The sequence below is a fragment of the Geotrypetes seraphini genome, chromosome 15 (assembly GCF_902459505.1).
Source record: "Geotrypetes seraphini chromosome 15, aGeoSer1.1, whole genome shotgun sequence".
Classification (NCBI taxonomy): domain Eukaryota; kingdom Metazoa; phylum Chordata; class Amphibia; order Gymnophiona; family Dermophiidae; genus Geotrypetes; species Geotrypetes seraphini.
Genome location: NC_047098.1, coordinates 28016353 through 28040022, shown reverse-complemented (window position 1 = coordinate 28040022; position 23670 = coordinate 28016353). Strand labels below are relative to the sequence as shown.

The following is a 23670-nucleotide window of genomic DNA, read 5'->3' as shown; positions in this document are numbered from 1 at the left end:
AGAAGAAAAGTTGAGAACCACTGTTTTAGCATCTAGTATTTTTTTTTGCTACTGATTTCCTGGTTAGGATTTACCCTTTAATGCTTCCTTATATTTCAGAACTTCTGTATGTCTTGTCTAATGTACTGTCTTGTCTTAATATCCTGCATAGCCCCTTTGCAACGCCCTCCTTTTGATTCTGTTATGATCTAATGTATTCTCCATTCCTTGCTGTAAGTCGCCTTGAACCTTTTATAGGTATAGTGCAACGCACAAATTACAGATTAGATTAGACTTCTCTTTAGTTGCATCATCCCACAGTTTAAATGCTAGGGAAGAATTATTGCACTTTTGTTGGATACTAGAAAAGGTACTTACTTTTTTTCTGTTCTCTCTAACACCAAGTATTAGTAATTTTGTCTTTGATCTTTCACTGTTATCATTTTCATAGAGATCACTATGGTAAATGAGACCCAGAGCAGTGATACCACCAGCTGCAGCAGTGCTGATAGCTCTAAGGAAAGCTCCCGATGTTCCACTCCCATCCTTGATGCTGAACGCCATGAACGTCTACGTGAAAAGATGCGGCGACGGATTGATTCTGGAGACAAGTGGTTTTCCTTGGAGTTCTTCCCTCCACGAACAGCAAATGGTGCTGTCAACTTAATATCAAGGTGAGAAGTCCCCTAGGACTTTAAGTATATGCTTAAAGTTGCAGGTATGATGAAGTGCAGACTCCCAAAAATCACAGCCCAGTGTAACTGAAGCACATCTCTTACCAGCACCCAAAACTGTCTTTATATGAAAGAATTCTATAAATCTATTTTTTCCTTAGCAAAGCAGCAGATGAATCCAGAGACAAGTGGGAATAGCTCACATCGACCAGCAGGTGGAGATAGAGAAACTGATTAACAGTTGGCTTTATAGCCTGGTATTCCTCCTGTCCATTCAGTTTGCTCTATCTCCCAGCAGGGGTTGGAGCTATTCCAATAGCTCCTGGATTCTGGCTATGGCTGGAATTTCGAATTCTCCTGTTGAGGTTTCTCTTCAGTGAACTCACAATTGATTCTATTTCTCCTGTTGAGATTTTTTCTCTTCAGTGAGACAGGGGTGTCCGGCTGTACGGTGCCGGCTTTAGAGGTTACACTTGGGCCCTCCCTTGTCCCTGCCTCACCCTCCCTCCTCTGATAGAGGGTCTATCTGGGTCTCTCGTTTTTTCTTCTTTCCTTAAAAAAAAAAAAAAACACAAGAAAAGAGACTGCGGTGGCTTTCCATGCTTCAGTACTCTCAGGGGTGCTCAAGCTGTTCCTGCCGAGGTCTGGCAACCTTGTCTGCTGGGTTGTGAGTATGGCAATGGCAGGGTATAATTTCTGGTTGTTGGTTGTCTCCTTTATTTACAGCCGCTGAGCTTTGGTGAGTGGTTCGTTGGTGCGGCTCATCTCTTGGTTTTTTGCCTATGTTTGAGTGCACTGAACCCCTGCGTTGGGCTCAGTTGGAGTAGCTGCTGCCTTCCCGCGCACAGGAGAAGCATGGTGGTTTCCTGTGTGGGCGGGGGGGGGGGGAGTGCCCTCGCATATACACCATGGTTTGCTGAGGCTACCCGTCGATCGGCAGGGGCCGCGGCTGTGGTCAGGGTTCTAAAGGGTTGAAAGCCCGGGCCTTTTCCATGGACTGTTAGAGCACATGGGTGCTCCGATGCTGGCAGACGCGCTGAGGCGTTCTCGTGGTCTGTTTCGGCGGTTTTTTTTGTGGTTTCTCTCTTCGCCTTCCTTGGCTCTCGGGGTTTCCCTCCCAGTCGCAAGAGGCCGGCAAAACGGGCGAACGTTGTTGTCTGGCCGGTGGAGCAAGTCACATGGTGGCTTCAGTTTTCCGCTTGCCGCGGCGGTGTTTGCTTCTTCGACTGAGAGCCGTGGTCTTTTCTGAGCAATGACTGACGCTCCTGCACTGGGGGGGGGGAGGGCGCCGCGGCGTTCAGTAGTTCTCTGGGAGCCGGCTGAGTTGGGCTCATCCGTCGCTACGCTGCGGCGGTAGTTGCGGGCGGTTTTACCGGCCTGCATGTTTTTTTTGGGGGGCCCAGTGTGGGGGCTCTGATTTGTAGAACAGGCTCATAGCCTAATGGTTAGTACAGCAACCTGAGAGCCATAGGAGCCAAGTTCAATGCTAGCTGCAGCTTCCTTTGACTCTGGGCAGGTCGCTTTACTCTCCATTGCCCCAGGTACAAAATACATAACTGTATATAATATGTAAACTGCTGTAATTGCAACCACAGAAAGACAACTATAGCACAGCCATAGTCTGTTCACCACCATATGAGAGCTACTAATACCAAGCGTGCTATGACACTGCTTTAAATCTGAGTTGTGGCTTTTCCGGTTAGAGCAGCTGCCTCGTCTCCCTGAGGGTATGAGTTCAGTTCCCATTGCAGCTTCGGGTGCATCGGGACTTGTTAATTAACCAGAAAAAGCTGTTAAATCCATTTATATGGAATTGGAATATGTTCAACACCTTACGAAGTTTTGCCGCGCTTGCGTTATACCCTAGGGGACTCTCTGCAGCCCCGTTTGCTTGCGGTTTGACTCTATACTTCTCCCGATTTCGGCTGCCCTCCGTACTGAGTTGGATGAAGCCGTGTCACACTGTGTTGGGTTCAGGCGCAGGAGAGTGTCCAGATTTTTCGCTTTGACTATCTCTCGAAGTCTCCCATGGGTGACACTGTGTAATTTGGCAATTTTTTACATTGATACTGCCCTGACTGTGTCTGGGGACGCCATTTCCGATTTCCTTCGAGCATACCTCTCTTTTTCTGTAGAGCGTTCCTAGGACTACGTCCAGGGTGTCCCATCGTTGGCCTTCCCTGGGCCACTTTAAACTACACGCCCGCTGGCAGCTCTTTCAGCTGTCTCACGGACAGGATTCGGTCATATGGGCAGGTCACAACGCATTTGTCTAATTCCTGTTAAATTGCTATGGTTGTTCTGAGGGCGGTAGATGCAGCATCTTGATTGCATCTCTTGCGTATTCCCTCTATGGGCATCCGGCTTGTCGCTCCCGTTGCATAGAGTTAATCCTGTTTTCATGGGTTACTTTACGAACCTTGAATATTTTTCTAAGAGAATTTAATTTCTTCTTCCTGTTCCTGCAGTGATCTTACAGCTGTTTACTGGCCTCTTGCGCTTCATTCTGAAGGGGTCTTGACTTCTCCCATGGCCTCATACAGCTTTCACTTGAGGGAGTAGTCACTATGCTATCGGATCAGGGAGAGGTGAGGTTGGTTCCTTTTGCATTCTCCTCAGGTTCCAGTTAATTCTTGGAGTCTCTCTGTTTGCTGTTTTCCTTGCACGGGGTTGTGGTCTTCAGGACGGTGCTTGTAGTTCTTGGGGTACCACTGAATGTATGGAGGGCCAAGACTGGGGCATTGGGCAGGCCCATTCTAACCGATCAAGAGCCTTCTCTGCATCTAAGGACACAGAGAAGGACGGGTCATGTAAGTCCTTTGTTAGATATAACATGTGAAAAGCCTATCTAGTATTATTGGAAGAGTGCCTCTGAGCAACAAAAACCATTTGATGCATACCAAATTATATAAAGAAGTGCCTTTGCCACACATAAGGCCATGAGATTAGCAGGCTGCATCCCATTCTGCGGCTTAGTTCTCGGGGTCACACATTTCTGATCGCATCCTGGAAGAGGATCTTCATAGTCTCGTTGGACTTGGACTCGGCACTAGGTTGGCCTGCCTCCCTTGGAGTGGCGCTGTTGGATTTGGCGCATACCCTGAAATTCACAGGCATTTTAGAATCTGTGAACGTTTGACAATTGTTGCGCTGCCAGGAGATACATCCAGTTTACTGACTCCCTAGGAGCTTCGGCTCGCTTTCCCTTCGGCTGCTTCAGCTGTCGTTTTAGTGTCAGTGGTTCCCAGTATCTCAGGACTACATTTATTAGTATGATCCTAATGCACCGCTATGAGTGATTTGATGGCTCAGTGTGATTTCTCTTTTCGAGACATGACTCGGTCTTTACTGGACTTGCTCATGTCCACTGACCTTTCTAGGCGGTCGGTTTGGGGGGGGGCTCGCTGGCTTCCTTCCTCAGATCCTGATGTCTGGTCTTCAGGGGCACCTCTGTCCTTGGACATTCTTCTGCTCTTGAGCATGGTCAGGCTGCCTGTCTGGAGCTGCTAATTATTCTTCTGGAATGCCACTGAGGTTCCTTTTGGTCAGTATGAGGATGGGAGTGTTTCTCTACAGCTTGGGCAGTAGGTGTTGTTTTCGGTTGGAAGGTGAAGTTATTCTGCTTCACTGGGTGTACGCTCATCTTCATCTTCTGTTGGTAAATCCTTTTATGGATCAGGATATGAGTTTAGACAGACTTGATCTTCACGGACTCTCAGCATGGCACATTTATCGTCTGTTTCATTTTCTGCAGCCTGGATATTGAGAATTGTGGCTCGGGCGTTCTAACTCTTTTTATAAACATGAGATCTCCTGAGCCTGTCCTCATGGCTCGTCTCTCAATTCTAGACTTCCTAGCTTTCTCAGCGGGCCTAGGAAGTGTGCGTTAGAGGGGGTTGCTGTGTGGAGACTTTTTCGCCTCTGCATTCTCCTTTTCAGTGTTTTCCGCTGGCTGATGTCAGCTTGGTTCTGACATCTCGAGCTCACTTTCCGAGCACTGTATTTGCGGAAGCTCTGGCTTGGCGGCGCCGTCCTTCCTTACGGTATTGATGGGTTTCTCGCCAGCCGGATGACGAAGTTCCTGGTATCTCGGGCTTGGCTCGCCTAGGGTCCGATATCCTGGAATTTTTTATGTACCTCATTAGTTTTACGACCTTGCTTTTTGGAGAGGTCGTGACTGACGTGTAAAGTGGTGAAAAGCAGATTTTTTCTTCTTTAGTCCAGGTGTTAAGGAAGTCTTCTCCTGTGGCTTCTGCTTCCGTTTGGATGTTTTTCCTTTATGGGGTACTTCTTAGCGTCTGCACCACGCCAGAATTCCTTTTTGGGCACGAGTGTATGGCCGAGCGCTTAACGTGTAATTTCCTTTTACTTCTAGGGCCAGGCTTGGCTTGTTACGTAAGCTTGTTACGTGGGCTCGGTATTTTGCTCATCGCGTAATGTCAGCTTCATTTCATCCTGGTCTTTTGGCTCGCCGAGGGGCTGTGCCGTTGCTCATGTTGCTTCTCGTAGCCATGGTTTCAGCTCTGCAGTTTTCTTTTTGGGTGCAGGCTGTTTTCGGCGGGGATTCCTATTTCTGATTTCCGTTATATAGGGTGTCAGTTCGGATGGTACCACTATTCCTTCTGTAGGGGAGTCATCCTTTCTTTCTGTCACACTTAGTTTTCCTTCCCACTTCCTAGGAGGTAACCTGGGGAGCAGTGTTATTCTTCACTGCATTTTTTGATCAGTAAGTAGCTTTCTCCGAGGGCTCGGTTTCTGATAACTTTTAGTTATCTATTTCTCCTTTTTTGTAGTATTCCAGGGACGCCTTCAATGTATGGCGACATCCGCAGCCTCCATCACGCTATGGGTACAGAAGGACATTCTTTATGCCTGCTGGCTGGCAGGGAAGCGGTTGGCGAAAGATCTGCATGTCCATTCCGCTGGAGCAAGGTCTACCTCTTCAGCTCGGCCCGGAGGTTTTTATCTTGGGGGAGATTTGTCTCACGACTATTTGGTCTACCGAACGTGCTTTCTCTACGCATTGCTGCTTGGATGTGGGGGCGCCTGCAATAGTGGCATTTTGGGCTTCGGTTGTTGCGGAGGCAGCGTTTGCTTCCCACCCGGATTAAGGTTTGCTTTGCTACATCCCACTTGTCTCTGGATTCATCTGCTGCTTTGCTAAGGAAGGTAAAATTATGTTCTCACCTGTTAATTTTCTTTCCTTTAGAAGCAGCAGATGAATCCAGAGCCCCACCCCTTCTGTGGCTATCTGTCTGTGTCTTATGTGGCATTTTCAGTTCGGTTCTTGTTGGTTGTTAGATTTGTGAATTTATGGTTTAAGCATTCGCTACTGGAAAGAAGTTTTTTTGATGCTCATTATCCTATCTCGGGATGCTTGGGCAAGGAGCATAACTGAATGGACAGGAGGAATACCAGGCTATAAAGCCAACTGTTAATCAGTTTCTCTATCTCCACCTGCTGGTCGATGTGAGCTATTCCCACTTGTCTCTGGATTCATCTGCTGCTTCTAAAGGAAAGAAAATTAACAGGTGAGAACATAATTTTACCATCCCAAAGTAGGCTCTGTTCAGTGTTTTTTCTGGACATCTGTCTGCTGTGGTCAGCAACAAATACAGCATGGACAGCCAGTATAATGGATAAGATATGAGCTCAGGAAAATAGCAAGCAATCTTTGTGCCATAGGTTTGACCAAATGGGTGCTGGTGGCCCCCTGTTTATTGATGTGACCTGGCATCCAGCAGGAGATCCAGCATCTGACAAGGAGACCTCCTCCATGATCATCGCAAACACAGCTGTAAACTTCTGTGGTCTAGAGACTATCCTGCACATTACCTGCTGTAACCAAAGCAAAGATGAGATTACCAGTCATCTACAGAAGGCAAAGCGACTTGGACTGAAAAATCTCATGGCACTTCGAGGCGGTGAGAGCATTACATATTACTAGTAAAAGCAACTGAACCATTTCCCAATGTTATAATGAACTTTTGAATAAGAAATATCAAACTGCTAGTGTTTAAGCCCGTTACATTAATGGGTGCTAGAATATATGTCTGTCTGTCTTTATTTCTTTCTGTCTCTCTCCCTGCCCCTGTCTCTTTCTTCCTTTCTTTCTGTCTCTCTCCCTCCTGCTGTCTATCTTTCTTTATTTCTATCTCTCTCCCTGCCCGCTGTCTGTCTCTCTCCTGGCCCCCGCTGTCTGTCTGTCTTTCTTCTGTCTGTCTCTCTCCCTCCCTGGCCCCCGCTATCTGTCTGTCTCTCTCCCTCCCTGGCCCCTGCTGTCTGTCTGTCTTTCATTCTCGTGTGCTGAGACGCTTCAGCTCCAGCCCCCTTCTCCCACCTACCCTTAAATCACTCCTTTTGCCTTCTCCCTAGCCTGAACAACCGCCAAACACAGTTCAAATGTTGAGCATTGTTATGCCTACTTCTGTTTTTTTGTGCTCTTCTTGGTCCTGTTAGAGGGAGTGAGGGTGGGAGGGGGGAGTCGCTGCCATGGTTGCCGCCTCCGTGCATCCATTCTTAAGGTGCCTCCGCATGCGCAGTAGAAGGAGTCAGCATTGCCGAGGGAGGGAGATAGAGAAACCGCCGCTGGCTCATTCTACTGCGCATGCGGGAGCATGGCACCATGGAGGCATGGAGCCACGAAGATTGAAGTGCACTTGCACGCTAAGGGTATTATTATAGCAGATTACAAATTCAGAAGCAGGCTTTCTTGGTTTTAAGAACCAAAATAAATAATGTGGATTAACGACCAGGAAGGTGTGTCGCTATATTACAGTGGTACCTCCTTGTGACTGAAAGCAAGTAAAGACTTTTTTTCCCCTCTTTCTTTCTGATTATCAAATTTAATGTACTCTACAAAGATATGTTGCTTTCTTGTTTAGATCCTGTCGGTGAAGAATGGGAGGAAGAGAGAGAAGGTTTTAACCATGCTGTTGACCTGGTGAAGCATATACGCTCTGAATTTGAAGACTACTTTGACATCTGTGTTGCTGGTAAGAAAATGTTATGTGCTCAGGTATTCCATGCCAAACCCTGAAATTATATTCCAGACCAGCAGGTTTTTAAAATTTCAGGAGATTAGGCCTCACTGATGAGCCAGTAGTGTTATACCCATGGGAAGTTTGCAGAGAACTTTACTTGGAAATGTGGTAACAAACACAAACTCATTTTAATGTGCTCACAAACAGCAGTACATCAAAAGAAAGTTGGTTAGGAAATCCAATTCCTCACAAAAAATATTTATAAATAGAAAGCATCCAAGGGTAGAGCAATATCTATATAAATAATTTGGATGACTTTTTTCCATAAGTGACACTGTGGTTAGCATGTCTGGGATTATTTAACATTTATTTTATAACAAGTGGGAAGAGACTATGATATCGTGAATGTGACATAGGGTAGTAGGTAATTTTTCCCCAAAGACTCATGTTCATCCTAGTAATAGCACACTGCATGACTTGGATTACAAGTGAGTCTTAGCCTTCTCTCTGGAGTGGAATAAAGCCTATAGATAATCTGCCCAGCTTTTAGTTTCTTTCAATCTGAACAGAATAGGGGCAGCCGTTGGTAAATGCAAGTTATTCAATTGGTTAGCAGACTGTACCTCTTTTATGTATGTCCAGGCTGGGCTGTTTTTGTTGCACATTCTGTTGACCGTTGTTTTTGGTGAGCCTGGTAAAATGAGATTTTCACACATGAAAACTGTAGTCCTGCTTGTCCTTGGAGAAAGCAAAGTTATTCACCTGTAGCAGTGTTCTCAGATGACAGCAGGACATAAGTTCTCACATACCCTCATCTTCCCTAAGAGCTGTGTTCTTCATGCTTTTTTTTTTTATTCAACTGAGAGTCCCCCACATACACATGTATTTGGTCCTGCCAAAAGCATCCAGAAGGTGAAGGAAGACTGCGCAGCATTTGTACCAGGGCTCCGTCGTCAATGTCACCCACTTTTGAGAACTAATGTCCTGTTGTCCTTGGAGAACACCTGCTACAGGTAAGTAAATTTGCTATTCCCCTTCCCTTAGCACAAAAATGTCATCAATGTATCTTTCAAGGAAGAAAATCGTGAGAAAAAGATGTTAATCACTCAGTAGCGGACTGTCCAAAATTCATATTATTAAATGGCTGCACTATACGAATCTGTAAACTTGACACTGACAGTGTTTGGGCAAATATACCTTTGTCAAGAGCCTCCAAGCAGAGTCTTATATGCACAATGTGCTAAGAGCAAGCTTTGCGTTCTATGATCTCTCCACAACTACGTCTCAACACATTGTGCATATAAGATTATGCTTGGAGGCTCTTGACAAAGGCATATTTGCTGAAACCCTGACGGTGTCGAGTCTACAGATTTGTATGGTGCTGCTGTTTAATAAAATGAGTTTTGGACAGTCCGCTACCGAGTGATTGACATCTTTTTCTCATGACTTTCTTCCTTGGCTTATTGACTTTATCATAGAGGCCTGCTTTGGCTTTTTCTCCAGTGCATCAATGTATCTTCTCCAGATTTTGATGTTATTGATAAGTGGATGAGCCGATGTGTTTCTTTACCACCCCCTCCCCCCACAAGAAAAAGAGTCAGCCATGTAAATACAGTATTAGCCAGATCAGAGGCCAGAGTTGCCTCTATTGCTGCCTCTTTACCGGGTGATAAAACTTGCCATCAAAATTTTAAAAAAAGTTTGTGAGGACGAGGTGGAAGAGGTGACATAAAGGAACTGGTACTGTCAAGTCCCTGTCTTGGCCCACTCCTTCTGTGCCCCTTTTGGGTGGATATCAAGAGTACCTACTACTCAAAAGTGTAGGTTTTCTCCCTAGTCACGTCCTCCTCAGCAGACTCGGGCTCTGCACTCCTTTCCTTTGTAGCAGTGGGCACAGTCTAAGTAGGGGATAAGTTTTTGATTGGTTACAGCAGAGCATAGTTAACATTGGCCTCGAAAATTGTCCTCAGTAGTGGAAATTTTCAGACTGCTCGTATTAGTGCAAAGTCCATGAGTACTTTGCAGTCCCAGATTTTTGTATCATTTCTAAAAGTATGAGAGAGTATATTCTGTGGTGTATTAAGGCTTCTTTGCCCAAGGTGACTAATAGATCATAAGTTGTAGAATTGAATTGTTTCTCGGTGGGGAAGGAATCTATGCTTTTATAATGGCGACATCTAGTGGCCAAATTCAGGGTACAAATATACTGACCTACTTTGCTAGAGAGTATGGGACAAATTCTAAAATGTGAGTAAATCCCCAGGTAGTTGAGTATGAAGGCTCATTATTAGTCATTTTCCGAGATGTTGTTTTGGCTTAGCAGTTTTTCCAGCTCTTTTTTCAGCTCCATTTCAATTTGAATTTGGCCTCTAGCATGGTATTATGAGCCTTCATACTTTCATAGTACCATGCTAGAGGCCATTTCAATTGAAATAGAGCTGAAAAAAGAACAGGAAAAACTGCTAAGCCAAAAGAGCATCTCAAAATCAGGCTACTAATGAGAGGCTACAGCCCTTGTTTGTCTTTTGGCTGGAGTACTTACAAATAGAATACAAATATTCAGCAGCACTATATGGCCTGTAGGTGGCACTGAATATCTGTATAGCAGGGGTGCCCACACTTTTTTGGCTTGTGAGCTACTTTTACATGGAATTAATGGTAGTTCATTTTCAGTCTTATCAGTGGGTTAACTGTATTCATAATGTTGAAAATTACTTTTTAAATAGTTGTTTTGTAGTATGGGTTTGCAGGTATTACATAGACCCTTTTTCATGCTTGCTTGCTTTCTTTCAGGGTATCCTAGAGGCCACCCTGAAGCTGAAAGCTATGAAGATGACCTGAGGCACTTGAAAGAGAAGGTGGATGCAGGAGCTGATTTTGTCATCACACAGCTCTTCTTCCGCCCTGAGACATTCCTTAAGTTCCTGAAAGACTGCCGTGCCATTGGCATCACTTGCCCCATCTTGCCTGGCATTTTCCCTATACAGGTAGAATCCTCTGTAACTGGCATAGGAAGAGAAAACAAGGAAGCCTCCATTGTTAGAGCAAACATGAGATACATTGACAACTCAACAGTATTTGTTGCATGCATTAAGCCGAAAAAAAAAGAAAACAATATCCATTCCTAGTTGGGCCAAGGTTTTGCTGATTTTATTATTACAATGTAGTGAGAATTTATATTGGAAATTAACACGGTGCTGTCATTCTTGCATTTTTTTCTATATGTTCTTCCTCAATTTTTTTGTCTTGATCACACTCACTTGCTCTTACCATTGCTTTTGGAGAGGGAGTAAGAATAGCCTGTTGGCTTCCTTAACTGGAACCAGCTCCTGCTTGAGGTATGGTGCCATGGATTTCATTTGGAACTATAAGAACATAAGAATAGCCTTACTGGGTCAGACCAATGGTCCATCAAGCCCAGTAGCCCGTTCTCACGGTGGCCAATCCAGGTCACTAGTACCTGGCCAAAACCCAAGGTGTAGCAAAATTCTATGCTACCAATACAGGGCAAGCAGTGACTTTCCCTGTGTCTTTCTCAATAACAGACTATGGACTTTTTCTCCAGGAACTTGTCCAATCCTTTCTTAAAACCAGCTACGTTATTCGCTCTTACCACATCCTCTGGCAACACTTTCCAGAGCTTAACTATTCTCTGAGTGAAAAAAAATTTCCTCCTATTGATTTTAAAAGTATTTCTGTGTAACTTCATCGAGTGTCCCCTAGTCTTTGTAATTTTTGACGGAGTAAAAAATCGATCCACTTGTACCCGTTCTACTCCACTCAGGATTTTGTAGACTTCGATCATATCTCCCCTCAGCCATCTCTTTTCCAAGCTGAAGAGCCCTAACCATTTTAGTCTTTCCTTATACGAGAGGAGTTCCACCCCCTTTTACCATCTTGGTCGCTCTTTTTTGAACCTTTTCTAGCGCCACTATATCTTTCTTGAGATAAGGAGACCAGAATTGAACGCAATACTCCAAATGAGGTTGCACCATGGACATTCTTAGTCTGTTAACCATCCCTTTTTTAATATCCTATTTCTTCTCCCATTCCTTTGCTGTCTAATAATTGCAGTGATATGTTTTGGCCAACATACACAGCCCACAACTTCTTTCAGAACCTGGTATATATGCACCCTGAGCCGGGTCACTAGATATTGCCACTGTGTGCAGACTGGGGCATCCTAGTCTGCTATAGGATGTAACAGCCCTAGGAGGCTCGAAGCATAAAAAGTTGAGGATTGAACCCAATTCTTCCATATGATGATACACAGCACTGCCACTGTATCTGGCTAGCTTTGATAGAACCCTCATAATTGCCAGGTAATAAAATGAAAATTAAGAAAAAATGTTGATCGCTTGTTGTAAAATAACAGCTCAGTTACGAAATAACGATGCAAGGTGGGTTTTTTTTTTTTTTTTTTAATCATTAATGCACTATATATTAGTCAAGCCCCAGCATTGTTGCAATGAAAATACAGTGACATTACTAAGAAAAAAAAATGATACATTTTCATGATAGCTATGTGTTGTCCTTCCAACAGGGTTATCATTCTCTGCGGCAGTTAGTGAAACTCTCTAAATTAGAGGTGCCTGAAGAGATCAAAGATGTAATTGAGCCAATCAAAGACAATGATGCAGCTATCAGGAATTATGGGATAGATCTTGCCGTGGCGATGTGCCAGAAGATTTTGGAGAGTGGCATGGTGCATGGGCTCCACTTCTACACTTTGAACCGAGAGGTGGCGACTGTGGAAGTTCTGAGACGCCTGGGACTTTGGAAAGAAGATCCTAGGTGATTGCTGTATGATCTTGCACTCCCACCCCCTCCAGCCTGAAATACACACATAACAGACCTATCCAGAGGTTAATTGGGAAGTGGGAATTATTTTCTGAAGGTTAATAATAAATTCTGGAATGTCTTCTCTCTTGGAAAATGAGTGATTCATAAACCATGCAAGGGAAGATTTACAACTGGCATCAAATATTTATTATTTATACATCGCTTATGACCAAAGTGAGTTTACATTCAGTCCCAGTGGGCTCACTACACAGATCTGTGTTGGGGTGGCTGCTTAGATTTAATTCAGAAATTGAATGTTAGGGGATGATGGTACTTTCTATGGGGATTCTGTTAAGGGGTCTGTGGGTAATCATATTTCTTTGCCTCGGGGTTGCCAAAGTTTGTGATAGGGCAGCAAAAAGAGCCAGGGTATTGTTGGCAGACAAGCAGAAAACAAATAGAGTGTATTTATACTAAGAGTATAAGTGGGAATGACATTTAGCCATCCTAAAGTACAGACACTGCATTAATTTTCTGTCTTCGACACAGAAGCTTTGAACTGTGCATAAACAGGTCATTAGTGTATGCTATCATTGCTGAAACGCAACAAAATATACACCAACAAAATTTTCAATCGTCATATTGAAGTCTGCTTAATACCCAAGTATAAACACTGCAGTATTGGCTCACTTTTTTAGGCGATTAGCCTCCTAATTCTAGGTCACAGACAGATGGATAAATGGGCCTCTATAAGGTATACGAGAGCCTAAAAATGAGGCACTAATACCTTTAGGGGCAGATTCTGTAAAGGACACCGGTTTCAGCAGCTGCCTAAGAAGCAGCTGAGAATTGCACACTGGCTTCTTATACAGAATCATGTCTTCCCTAACAGACAGACGTCTAACCCCGCCTAATCGCCCCAATTCTCTAACCGGCGCTCATGTCACAGGCTCCAGTTAGAATTATGCCTGATCCCTTGTCATCAGCTGATCGCAGCAAGGAAATTCCCCACCATGATCAGCTGAGTGGCTGCAGGACCTGCTGACCCCCCCCCCCTGAATTCCCTAGGCAGGAGAGATGCCCCCCCGGATGTTCCCAAAACAACCCCCAACCAGCGACATCCCCACTCTACACTCCAACATACCTCTGTAGTAGAAAGTTTGGCTGGAAGGATGCTTACACCCTCTAGCTATGAATAAGAACCCAAAATACAACAATGGTACTTGCAAAGATACAAAAAGGAAAATTGCCCAAAGGATGCACTTGTTGAGCGTAAAATAATTAATATAAATATATTGAATCGTGAAGTGAATCCACTGTGTATCGCTGAGCTCAGTGGCGAGAAATCCCCAAAGGGTGCAAATCCCATGCTCTGTTGAGACCTCAAATTATTTCAATAAGGGAAGCCTTCCCTCGGGGTTAACCACACACCATGTGTGTGTCTAACATGCAAATATATAATAAACTCATGAAATACGTGAGTCCAAATCAAAAATAAACATGTTAATACGTTCAACAAAGGCAACTTCCTGAGACATATCCACTGAAAAAATAATAAAAGTAAGAGCGTGACTTAGTTATTCCAGGAAGATAAGAATTTTCTGGCATATCTTGTGCTTCCCCCTAAAAATAATATAAATGGTGCTCAGTTCAACCAGACCTGGTTTCAGGAAACAAAAACCCCTTCCTCAGAAACCTTGTACACTGTAACTAAACAAAATAACTTCAGAAATTGTTGACACCGATGCTCAACACTAGTTTGAGTTTTCAGTTGGATATGGGAGGAGCCAGAGTGAATGCACAAAGTTGAATTTAATAGGCTGATGACTGGGAAGGAAGTCTAAGACTCCGATTGGCCGAGGAGCGTTAGGCATCTGGGCCTTGGGCCCCTCCCTGGTGCATCCCAGAACGCACTGGGAAGGGGAAGACCTGCCATTTTGGAGAGATGGGCCTGCTGGCCAGAAGGTGTAAGCATCCCTCCGGCCAGACTTTACTATAGAGGTCTGTCAGAGGGGGACAAGGGTTCTGGGGAGCTCTTAGGATTGGGGAAGTGTGGGGGGGTCTGGAGGGGGATGTCGACAGCTTGGGGGGAGCAGGTGGGATTGGGCATCCCTCCTGCCGGGAGACTTCACAGGGAGGGTCAGTTGGTGAATCTAGCAGGTGGGAGTGGGCATCCTTCTGTGATTAACCTTCCTTTTTAATTTTATTGTAACTTTATTTCCTTCTCCCACCTTCCCTGTATGTCAAGTCTGTCCTCTCCCCCTCAAAATTTTTAGAATATATTTTGTTTTTTTAACTATTTTAACTATTGTAAACCGTTTGGATACATGTGATGGACGGTATAACAAGAAATTATTAAACTTGGAAACTTTGCAGGGAGTTTCCCTGTCTAAGCCACTCAGCTGATCACGGCAGGGGGGTTCCTTTGTCGCGATCAGCTCAGCAGCTGCATTTATTTGAAATGTAGGCCAGCATTTTGCTGGCCTACATTTCAGGCATCTGTCGGCCTAGGGAGACAACTAGGGCTGCTTAAGCTCGCCCAAGGCCACTTCAGGTGAAACCTTGGGCGAGCTTAAGTGTCCTGACATATCTCCCTCAACTACAACAAATGCCTACAGTTTCTAATTTTGAAGGCCACATCTTCAGAAGCTGAGGTACAAATTTATTTAGAACACTAGTTCACAAGCCAACACTTTTAGGAGCCTGGGTGAATTAATTAAATTTATGACTTTTTAAAAATGTTGCCTGTTTTGTTTTATTTTTGAAAATTGTATATATTATATTTTATTCTGTCTTTCATTCCATTCCCCCTCCCTACCTTTTTGTTCTCTCTTGCCTCTCTTCTCTCTAAACATAAAGCAATCCGAAGCCACTTGCAGTGACTCCTTTTTGGCTTGGGCTGGTGGCTCCATGTGCCAGTTTAGATGTCAGATTTGTCATTTTACTAAAATTTGTTCCGGTTCTCACCAGGCGTCCTCTACCCTGGGCAGTCAGCGCTCACCCCAAGAGAAGAGTGGAAGATGTTCGTCCCATTTTCTGGGCCTCTAGACCAAAGAGCTACATATACAGAACTCAAGACTGGGATGAATTTCCAAATGGTCGCTGGTGAGTGTCTAGTCAAGTGCTACAAAGTACAGTCGTACCTTGGTTTACGAGCATAATTCATTCCAGAAGCATGCTTGTAATTCAAAGTACTCGTACCATCAAAGCACATGTCCCCATAGGCCACAATGTAAACTGAAACAATTTGTTCCACAACCAAGGTTTACTATGGTGGCCCAGGGGTGGGTACCTGCCTGTGGGTGCTGCTGCCCTTGCAGCGTGGTGGTTTCCTTTCCCCGGGGTTCCTGTGCGGCTCTCCTCCCTCTTCGGCCGATGCCTCTGCCGTCCACCAGCGCCTCCCGGCTTCCGATTCAAGCCGGCCGCCATCCTCCAGACGCATGCGCAGGACCTCTGAACTCCCCCGTCAAGCCGGCACCGCTCCAACAACACGCGCACCATGTACAAGCACGCAGGACGTCCTGCATGCTACACCTTGGGTTTTGGCCAGGTACTTGTGACCTGGATTGGCCACTGTGAGAACAGGCTACTGGGCTTGATGGACCGTTGGTCTGACCCAGTAAGGATATTCTTATGCTCTTATGTATAGAGCTGATTTTGGGAGGGGGATTAGGTTTGTTTTTTATATATTTATTTAAAAAACTTATACCCTGCTTAAATACTAAGTGGGTTCCTAAAATCTTGTGACGGGGGTAAACAATAAAAATAAGTAAAATCACACATTCTGTATCTAATATCATATAGTAATCAATGTCCTCATCCATTTATTAAAAAAAATAAAGCTTCTACAAATAGAGGTCTTCAGAAATTTTTTGATTTGCTGTATATTGTTCACCATCCTTAACTGTCTAGCTAAGTTGTTCCACAATTTCACTCCTGCCACAGAAATAGCCCTATCTCTAGTATCTGCATATTTCATCTGGTGCAATCTGTCCATTGATGAACGTGTTGCCACCTCAGATCTCGGTGAATGTTGTGGACAATACCATGCCATAACTTGTGATAAATACCACGGTATTCCATGATGGACTGCCCGAAAGGTCAACACCAACACTTTAAATACAATTCTACTTTTAACAGGCAGCCAATACAGGTTTATCTTTGCAGGCTTGGTGAGACAGCATTATTACAGAAAAGTGCAAGGAGATGTTCCATAAGGTGCCATCAGCCACATTATCTGTGATAATTTATCTGATAAAGCAGAATCTTGCCTTAAAAAGCTGATGCATCAAAAAATCTTTTTTGAAATACCTTAGGCTTTAAGTAATATTTGAGGAGCGGCTTGCAGATAGACTTGTGTTCTTAAAAGACAAAAGAGAGTGGATAATTCCTTTTGTCTTGTCAGTGCAATAATTGTATTTATGTTTGTAAAACGGGCTGGCCAAGATGGAAATTATGAAATTGCCACTTACATGTGGAAGCTGCCAAGTATTTTGCCACTCTTTCTTTTTTTTAATGTTTCTATTTGTAAAATGGCTACTTTTTTATTTTCAATTCATTAATATACATTCATATCACAATGTGATAACAGGAATTAGAAACACATTCTAGGCAAATTCACACCAAAAAATTCCATTATTATCTCTCTGTTCACAAAAAAGGAAATTAAAGATCTATGATTCTAGGAAAATTCTTAAAGAAAAAGTAAAATAAACATAAATCCAATGACATGCTAAAGAAACATAAACCATGCTAGCAACCTAAACAGCTTTATAACTGTGAGACTAAATCTGGACATGAATTTCTTCTTTTGAATTAAAAAAAACTGATATTTTACTCATAGATAATCAAAAAACACAAGGAAATCTTACTACAAAGGTAGCGCCAAGGGCTAGAGTCCTGGCTTTCAACCTTTAAAAATTCTTGGCATCGCTTTTGAGACACTAGATAAATCAGGAATAACTCTTACTTTATACCCCAAAATCTTTCATGAATATAACGGAAATATGTTTGTTTATTTAATTTTCTATATTGTCCTCACAGGGGAGCTTGGAACGGTTTACATGAATTTATTCAGGTACTCAAGCATTTTTCCTTGTTCCAGTAGGCTCACAATCTATCTAATGTCCCTGGGGCAATGGGGTTAAGTGACTTGCCCGGGGTCACAAGGAGCAGCATGGGTTTGAACCAACAATCTTAGGGTGCTGAGGATGTAGCTTTAACCACTGCAAGAAAAAAACAAAAGCCCAAAGTTTCCACAGTAAGGAACGTAGAACAAAAAATACCTGAAAAGACTATGGAAAAACAATGTTTTTGAATTATCATTTATTGTAAAATCAAGTTCAAATAACAGGAAGTAACATCCACTTGAGAGCAAAAAACACCCAATTGTTGGTAATGGGACCTGATACGGTCCAAGTTTCGGTTCAAATGAACCTTCCTCAGGGGTCCAAGATACAGCTCACATGTAATGAATGGTCAGTGGGATGCATACACCAGTATCATTAAAAATACAAACAAATGCAAATCTCTTCAGCCAAATGCTGTGTCTAGCGCAGACCTTTCCTTTCTCCTTTGGCTGGAGGAAAACTCCATAGTCTGTTAGAGACAGATATGGAGGAAACCACTGCTTGCCCTGGAATCAGTAGCATGGAATATTGCAACTATTTGGGTTTCTGTCAGGTACTTGTGATTGGTCACTGCTGGAAGCAGAATACTGGGCTAGAAGGACCATCGGTCTGACCCAGTATGGCTATTATGTTAACGTACAGCCATTGGGGAAACACCACTCTCTGGTTCAAACTAATCCAACTCATCTGGAGGCTTAGTAAGGAAGACCAGCAGGTCATCGGCGAATACCGCTATCTTGAAAGAGGATTTACCAATATTCAACCCTTGACTATCATGGTTATTGGTGATCTCTCGGGTTAACGGGTCTAATGTTAAGACAAAAAGTAATGGTGATAGTGGACAGCCTGATGAGTTCCTCTTTGAATGGGGAAAGAGTCTGACATAATACCATTAGCCTACATATTAGCCTGTAGAGCAGAATATAGTGATTCTACTGCTCTAATAAAATGGGGTCCCACCCCATAAGCTCTCAAAACTCCAAACATAAATCCCCATACCACCCAATCAAATGCTTTTTCTCATTGAAGCTTATAAGGAGTGTTGAGGTGTCCCCAGTATAAGCCAATTCCAAGGCGGCCAAAATATGTTTCAAATTTTTAGCAATAACCTGATTGTAGACAAATCCCCCTTGAGTCTTAGATATTATCAAGAGGAGTACTCTTGAAAATCGATTGGCCAACACTTTAGCTAAGAGCTTAGCTTCATAGTTAAATAGCAAGATGGAACGATATGATTCTGGGCATGTTGGATCCGTCCACGGCTTTAAAAGAACTATAATCTTGGCTGAAGCTAAATAGGAAGGTAAGCTTCTGTGGTCTATGATCTTAAAAAAGACCGTTGTTAAAACGTAGGTGTGATCTCCATCTTCAACATCTTATAAAATTCATTTGAATAACCATCCATCCATAGGATCTTTACCCAAAGGGCTTCATTGTCTTACCTATTCCACCTCTTCCTCTTTGATGGGGGTTATCTAACATGGCCAAGTCCGTTGCTGAAATTTGAGGTGGATCTAAACTGGATTTCACTATCCAGTAGTGAATCATTAGGCTCTGCATATAATTTAGCAAAAATGACATTAAGATTACATTAATCTGACAATCCTTATATTGCAGTACCCCTTGGCAATCACTCAAGGTTGTTATTTTATTTTGACCTCTGTTACGTCTTATTAACTTCGCTAAGAGACTACTGCTTCGCTAAGAGACTACTGCTTTTATTGGTGTATTTATGTTTATGTAGTCTATAGTAATTTTAAAACTTGATGGTTTGTTGATTAAGTTCATTTAAAACTTGAGCTTCCAGCAGCTGTACTTTAACTGTAAGAGAATGATTAAGTCCATATTGCTGCCGTAATCGAATGGCCTGGCATTCCGAATACAGGACTTCCCTGCCTCACAACTTATTTTGAAATGAGGAGTACATGAGAATTTCACCTCCCAATACAGCTTTGGTGGTTTCCCAGAAATAGTATAGGGTCTGCCTGATGTTCCCTGTTCATTTCCTATAGGAAGCCTATTTTGAGAATAAATATTCCTGCAAGGCTATATCTTTATATAGATGCGTCGGGAAAGACCAGTGAATCCCAGAAGAGTATTGACCAGGGTTCATTAGTAAAATGGAGACCCATGCATGATCAGAAATCTCTATAGGGCCTATCTGTGCCGAGTACACCTCTATAAGAAGCTCCCTTAACAACAAGATGTAGTCTATAGAAAGAGCAGAGTGGGGATCATGATATGTGAGTGAAGTCCTTATCTAGGTGCAGTGCTCTCCAAACATCACCATATCGAGTGACAAGCATAGCAGAGGAACCACCCTCAACCGCCAAGATAGATTCTCCTCTGGAGGGTTGGGATCTGTCTAGACTGGGATCATAAACTTCATTAAGGTGAGATCTCCAAAACCATGTAGATGTTTCACAAGAGTATTGTAAAAAGAGTTTTGAATCACTTTGGGGGCAAAAACATTGCAGAGTACCACTGCCTTCTCATCCAGCTTAACTGATGCTATCACGAATCTAGCTTCTGGGTCTTGTATTACCTTTAAGGTAGTTACTGATATACATCTATATGATGACTCCGCCTTTTTTCTAGGTGCTGGGGCTTCAGTGTAATTCCCTGCCCACCAACGACAAAGCTTAACATGTTCTATTGCATTGAGATGAGTTTCCTGAAGGAAGGCTACCATCAATACCTTGAGACTATTCAATTTTTGTAAAAATCTTTTGTCTTTTTATAGGGGAGTGGATACCCCCTACGTTCCAAGTAACAATTTTAAGTGATTGCAAAACTTCCAAGTAAGTAAATTATGCTGTTACTAATATATCTTAAATAAACACTGACAGGGTGTCCCAACCACCACCCTCCCAGTATAAACTCAGATCGAGCTACACACAACTTTATAGTGTTCCCATAGAGACCCATCCCTCCCTTCAAATCCCTAGCAAACCCACAATGTACATCAATCCCAAATCTTTCCCTCCCATACCTCCAACCCTTCCTAAACTAAAACCCCCATCCCTCCAAAATCTAAACCTAAGCGCCAATATCTGTCTTGTCTTATTTCCTCTGTAATTTTCCCACCTGAGCACTGTGTATAGATGCACCTTCTTGTCCAGTTTGTCTGTCTTGACTAGATTGTAAGTTCTTTTGAGCAGTTACTGTCTCGTCTGTGTTTTGATGTACAGTGCTGCGTATGTCTAGTAGCGCTATAGAAATGAGTAGTAGTAGTTGTGAACCCATATCCCAAATCTCAGTAAAGGCACCTTTTAGATTCTGCTTCTTCCAGAGCCTAAACCCCTCTCTCCACCTAGCTACAACTCCTTTTGGACCATATCAAAAAACACTCATTCACATACATTTAAGCAGGCTTATGGGACTCTATCCCTGGCAAATGCCACATGCAGCTGGTCCAACATGAAAATGAAATATTTTATCAATATTATATGACATTGAGCTTCTAGGACTCAGTCTCACTGCGCTCCTAAATTGCTAATGAAAATACATAGATCTCGGAGAAATTTAAAATATTTCACATGCATACACCTACATTATATGAACCTGTCAAACTCATAACTCAGTGCCATTTTGGCCGAGAAAACGTAAGAGGATCTTTCACTATAAACTTTGACATGGTCCCTGTGTATCACCATATAAAAATGGATTCCCGTCAGATACACCAAATGGACTAAAACTACATTATGAATAGCGTCCTTTTTCTAGAAGAGGGTCTCATCCTTTCAGCACAGCTTGTTCCTGCACAAATCCAGTGGCCTCCAGCCACATTTATTGAAGAAGTATGGGTGCCCATCCAATATTGTCTTCAGGCGAACAGGACATTGCAGGCTGAAATTTAATTTGCTCCTTCACCAAACGCAAGAAAGTCTGACTTCTGTGGTAAGCAAATTAATGGAAACGCTTTTAAAACAGAGAATGGTCAAGTTTCTGGAATCCTGTTGATTACAGGACCAGAGTCAACATGGATTAACTAAAGGAAGGTCTTGTCAGACAAATCTGATCAATTTCTTTGACTGGGTGACCAAAGAATTGGATAGAGGATATGCGCTAGATGTGGTGTATTTAAATTTTAGCAAAGCCTTTGACAGTGTTCCACATAGACGTCTAATAAATAAATTGAGTGCCCTCGTGATTGGTCTCAAAGTGATGGGCTGGGTCAAGAACTGGTTGAGTGGAGGGCAACAGAGGGTAGTGATCAATGGAAATCACTCTGAGGAAAGGGATGTTACCAGTGGTCTGCCTCAAGGTTCTGTTCTTGGGCTTGTTCTTTTTAATATTTTTATAAATGATATTGCTGAAGGAATATTGGGTAAGATTTGCCTCTTTGCAGATGATACAAAAATCTGCAATAAAGTAGACACGCCGGATGGTGTGAATAACATGAAGAAAGAATTGGTGAAGCTTGAAGAATGGTCTGAAATTTAGCAGCTAAAATTTAATGCTAAGAAATGCAAGGTTATGCATTTGGGCTGCAAAAACCCGAGGGAACGGTACGGTTTAGGGGGTGAAGAACTTATGTGCAAGACAGAAGAGCAGGACTTGGGTGTGATTGTATGTGATGATCTTAAGGTGGCCAAACAGGTTGAAAAAGTGACGGCGAAAGCTAAAAGAATGCTAGGTTGCATAGGGAGAGGTATGGCCAGTAGTTAAAAGGAGGTATTGATGCCCCTGTATAAGACTTTGTTGAGACCTCATTTAGAATATTGTGTACAATTCTGGAGGCTGCACCTTCAGAAAGATATAAAAAGGATGGATTTGGTCCAGAGGAAGGCTACTAAAATGTGGTCTTCATCATAAGGCGTATGTGGACAGACTTAAAGATCTCAAATCTGTATACTTTGGAGGAAAGGCGGAAGAGGGGAGATATGATAGAGATGTTTAAATACCTACATAATGTAAATGTGCATGAGTCGAGTCTCTTTCATTTGAAAGGAAGCTCTGGAATGAGAGGGCATAGGATGAAGTTAAGAGGTGATAGGCTCTGGAGTAATCTAAGGAAATATTTTTTTACCAAAAGGGTGGTAGATGCATGGAACAGTCTCTCAGAAGAGGTGGTGAAGACAGAGACTGTCTGAATTCAAAAGGGCTTGGGATAGGCATGTGGGATCTCTCGGAGAGAGAAGGAGATAATGGTTACTGCAGATGGGCAGACTAGATGGGCCATCATGTTTCTATGTTTCTATAAAGGCCCTGCATCCTGAAGCAATTTTCACAGAATAATCCTGGAAGCAAAGTATCTTTACATTTTTGTATTCCAACTTTTCCCCAGCATGCAAAGCTTGTAGAATATCTAGTTTATGTGAGTAATTAAGCAGCTGGTAGATCATCACTCTAAGATGCATTGCTTTCTCCCTCCGTAATCTCTTGCAATGTGTTTGCTGCACCCGGAGTGATGCTGCCGTGGTCAGAAGCTTCAGAGAGTTGGTAAGCCAGTTCACAAAAAAAAAAAGGAAGGTCTTTATCTTACAAAGTCTCTTGCAGGCCCACCAGTCGGAGATTGTTCCTCCTAGAGCAATTTTCCAAATTATCAATTTTTGATTCCATTTCTGCTAAGACTTTGTTCACATGTGGTTTCTCTTCCACCAAGGTCTGAACTTCATCTTCTGCATTCCCTATGCAATTCTGAATAGCCTGTAATTCTGTGGTAAGTGAGGTAAACTTATGATCCATACCTTCCAGTTTGTCTAATATTTGTTGCAATTGTTTGCCAAAAGTGCACTCCATAGCCACTTTTATTTCAGTCATTATTTCTGTGGTCAATTTGGATCTAGGGGTTGGTGATAAAGGAGTGCTTTTGTCTACCATTTTCAGGTCAGGGGCTTTACCTTTATCTTTGTCACATTTGGTTAGTTTAGAAGCCATCTGCAGTGACCAAATAGGTTGCCAGTCTGTTTGAAAGAGTTTCCAAGCCTACTATAATTTGCAGGAATCCTCAGTATTCAAAGTTGCTGAATAAATGCTGATTAATGAGGTGACTGTTGGGAGCAGAGAAGTCTTGCATCCTCATTGCTCCGTGCCCCAACTAGAAGTCTTGGCTGTGGTCTTTAATCAAAGGGGCTCTCTTGATACTAGAACTGTATCTATTGCAGAAGAGCTGGAAGA

The 23670-nt window shown here is 43.0% G+C and overlaps 1 protein-coding gene across 3 annotated transcripts in view; it reads left to right on the top strand.

The window, feature by feature from the left end:
* Nucleotides 1-23670, top strand: part of MTHFR (methylenetetrahydrofolate reductase) — a 43762-nt gene that overhangs the window by 9960 nt on the left and 10132 nt on the right. For all 3 annotated transcript variants that reach the window (XM_033921233.1, XM_033921234.1, XM_033921235.1), the window contains exons 2-7: nt 431-653; nt 6339-6577; nt 7538-7648; nt 10430-10623; nt 12180-12430; nt 15389-15523. In XM_033921233.1, coding sequence (XP_033777124.1) covers nt 439-653; nt 6339-6577; nt 7538-7648; nt 10430-10623; nt 12180-12430; nt 15389-15523 — 1145 coding nt within the window. In that variant the 5' untranslated portion in view covers nt 431-438. The remainder of the gene's footprint in view (nt 1-430; nt 654-6338; nt 6578-7537; nt 7649-10429; nt 10624-12179; nt 12431-15388; nt 15524-23670) is intronic.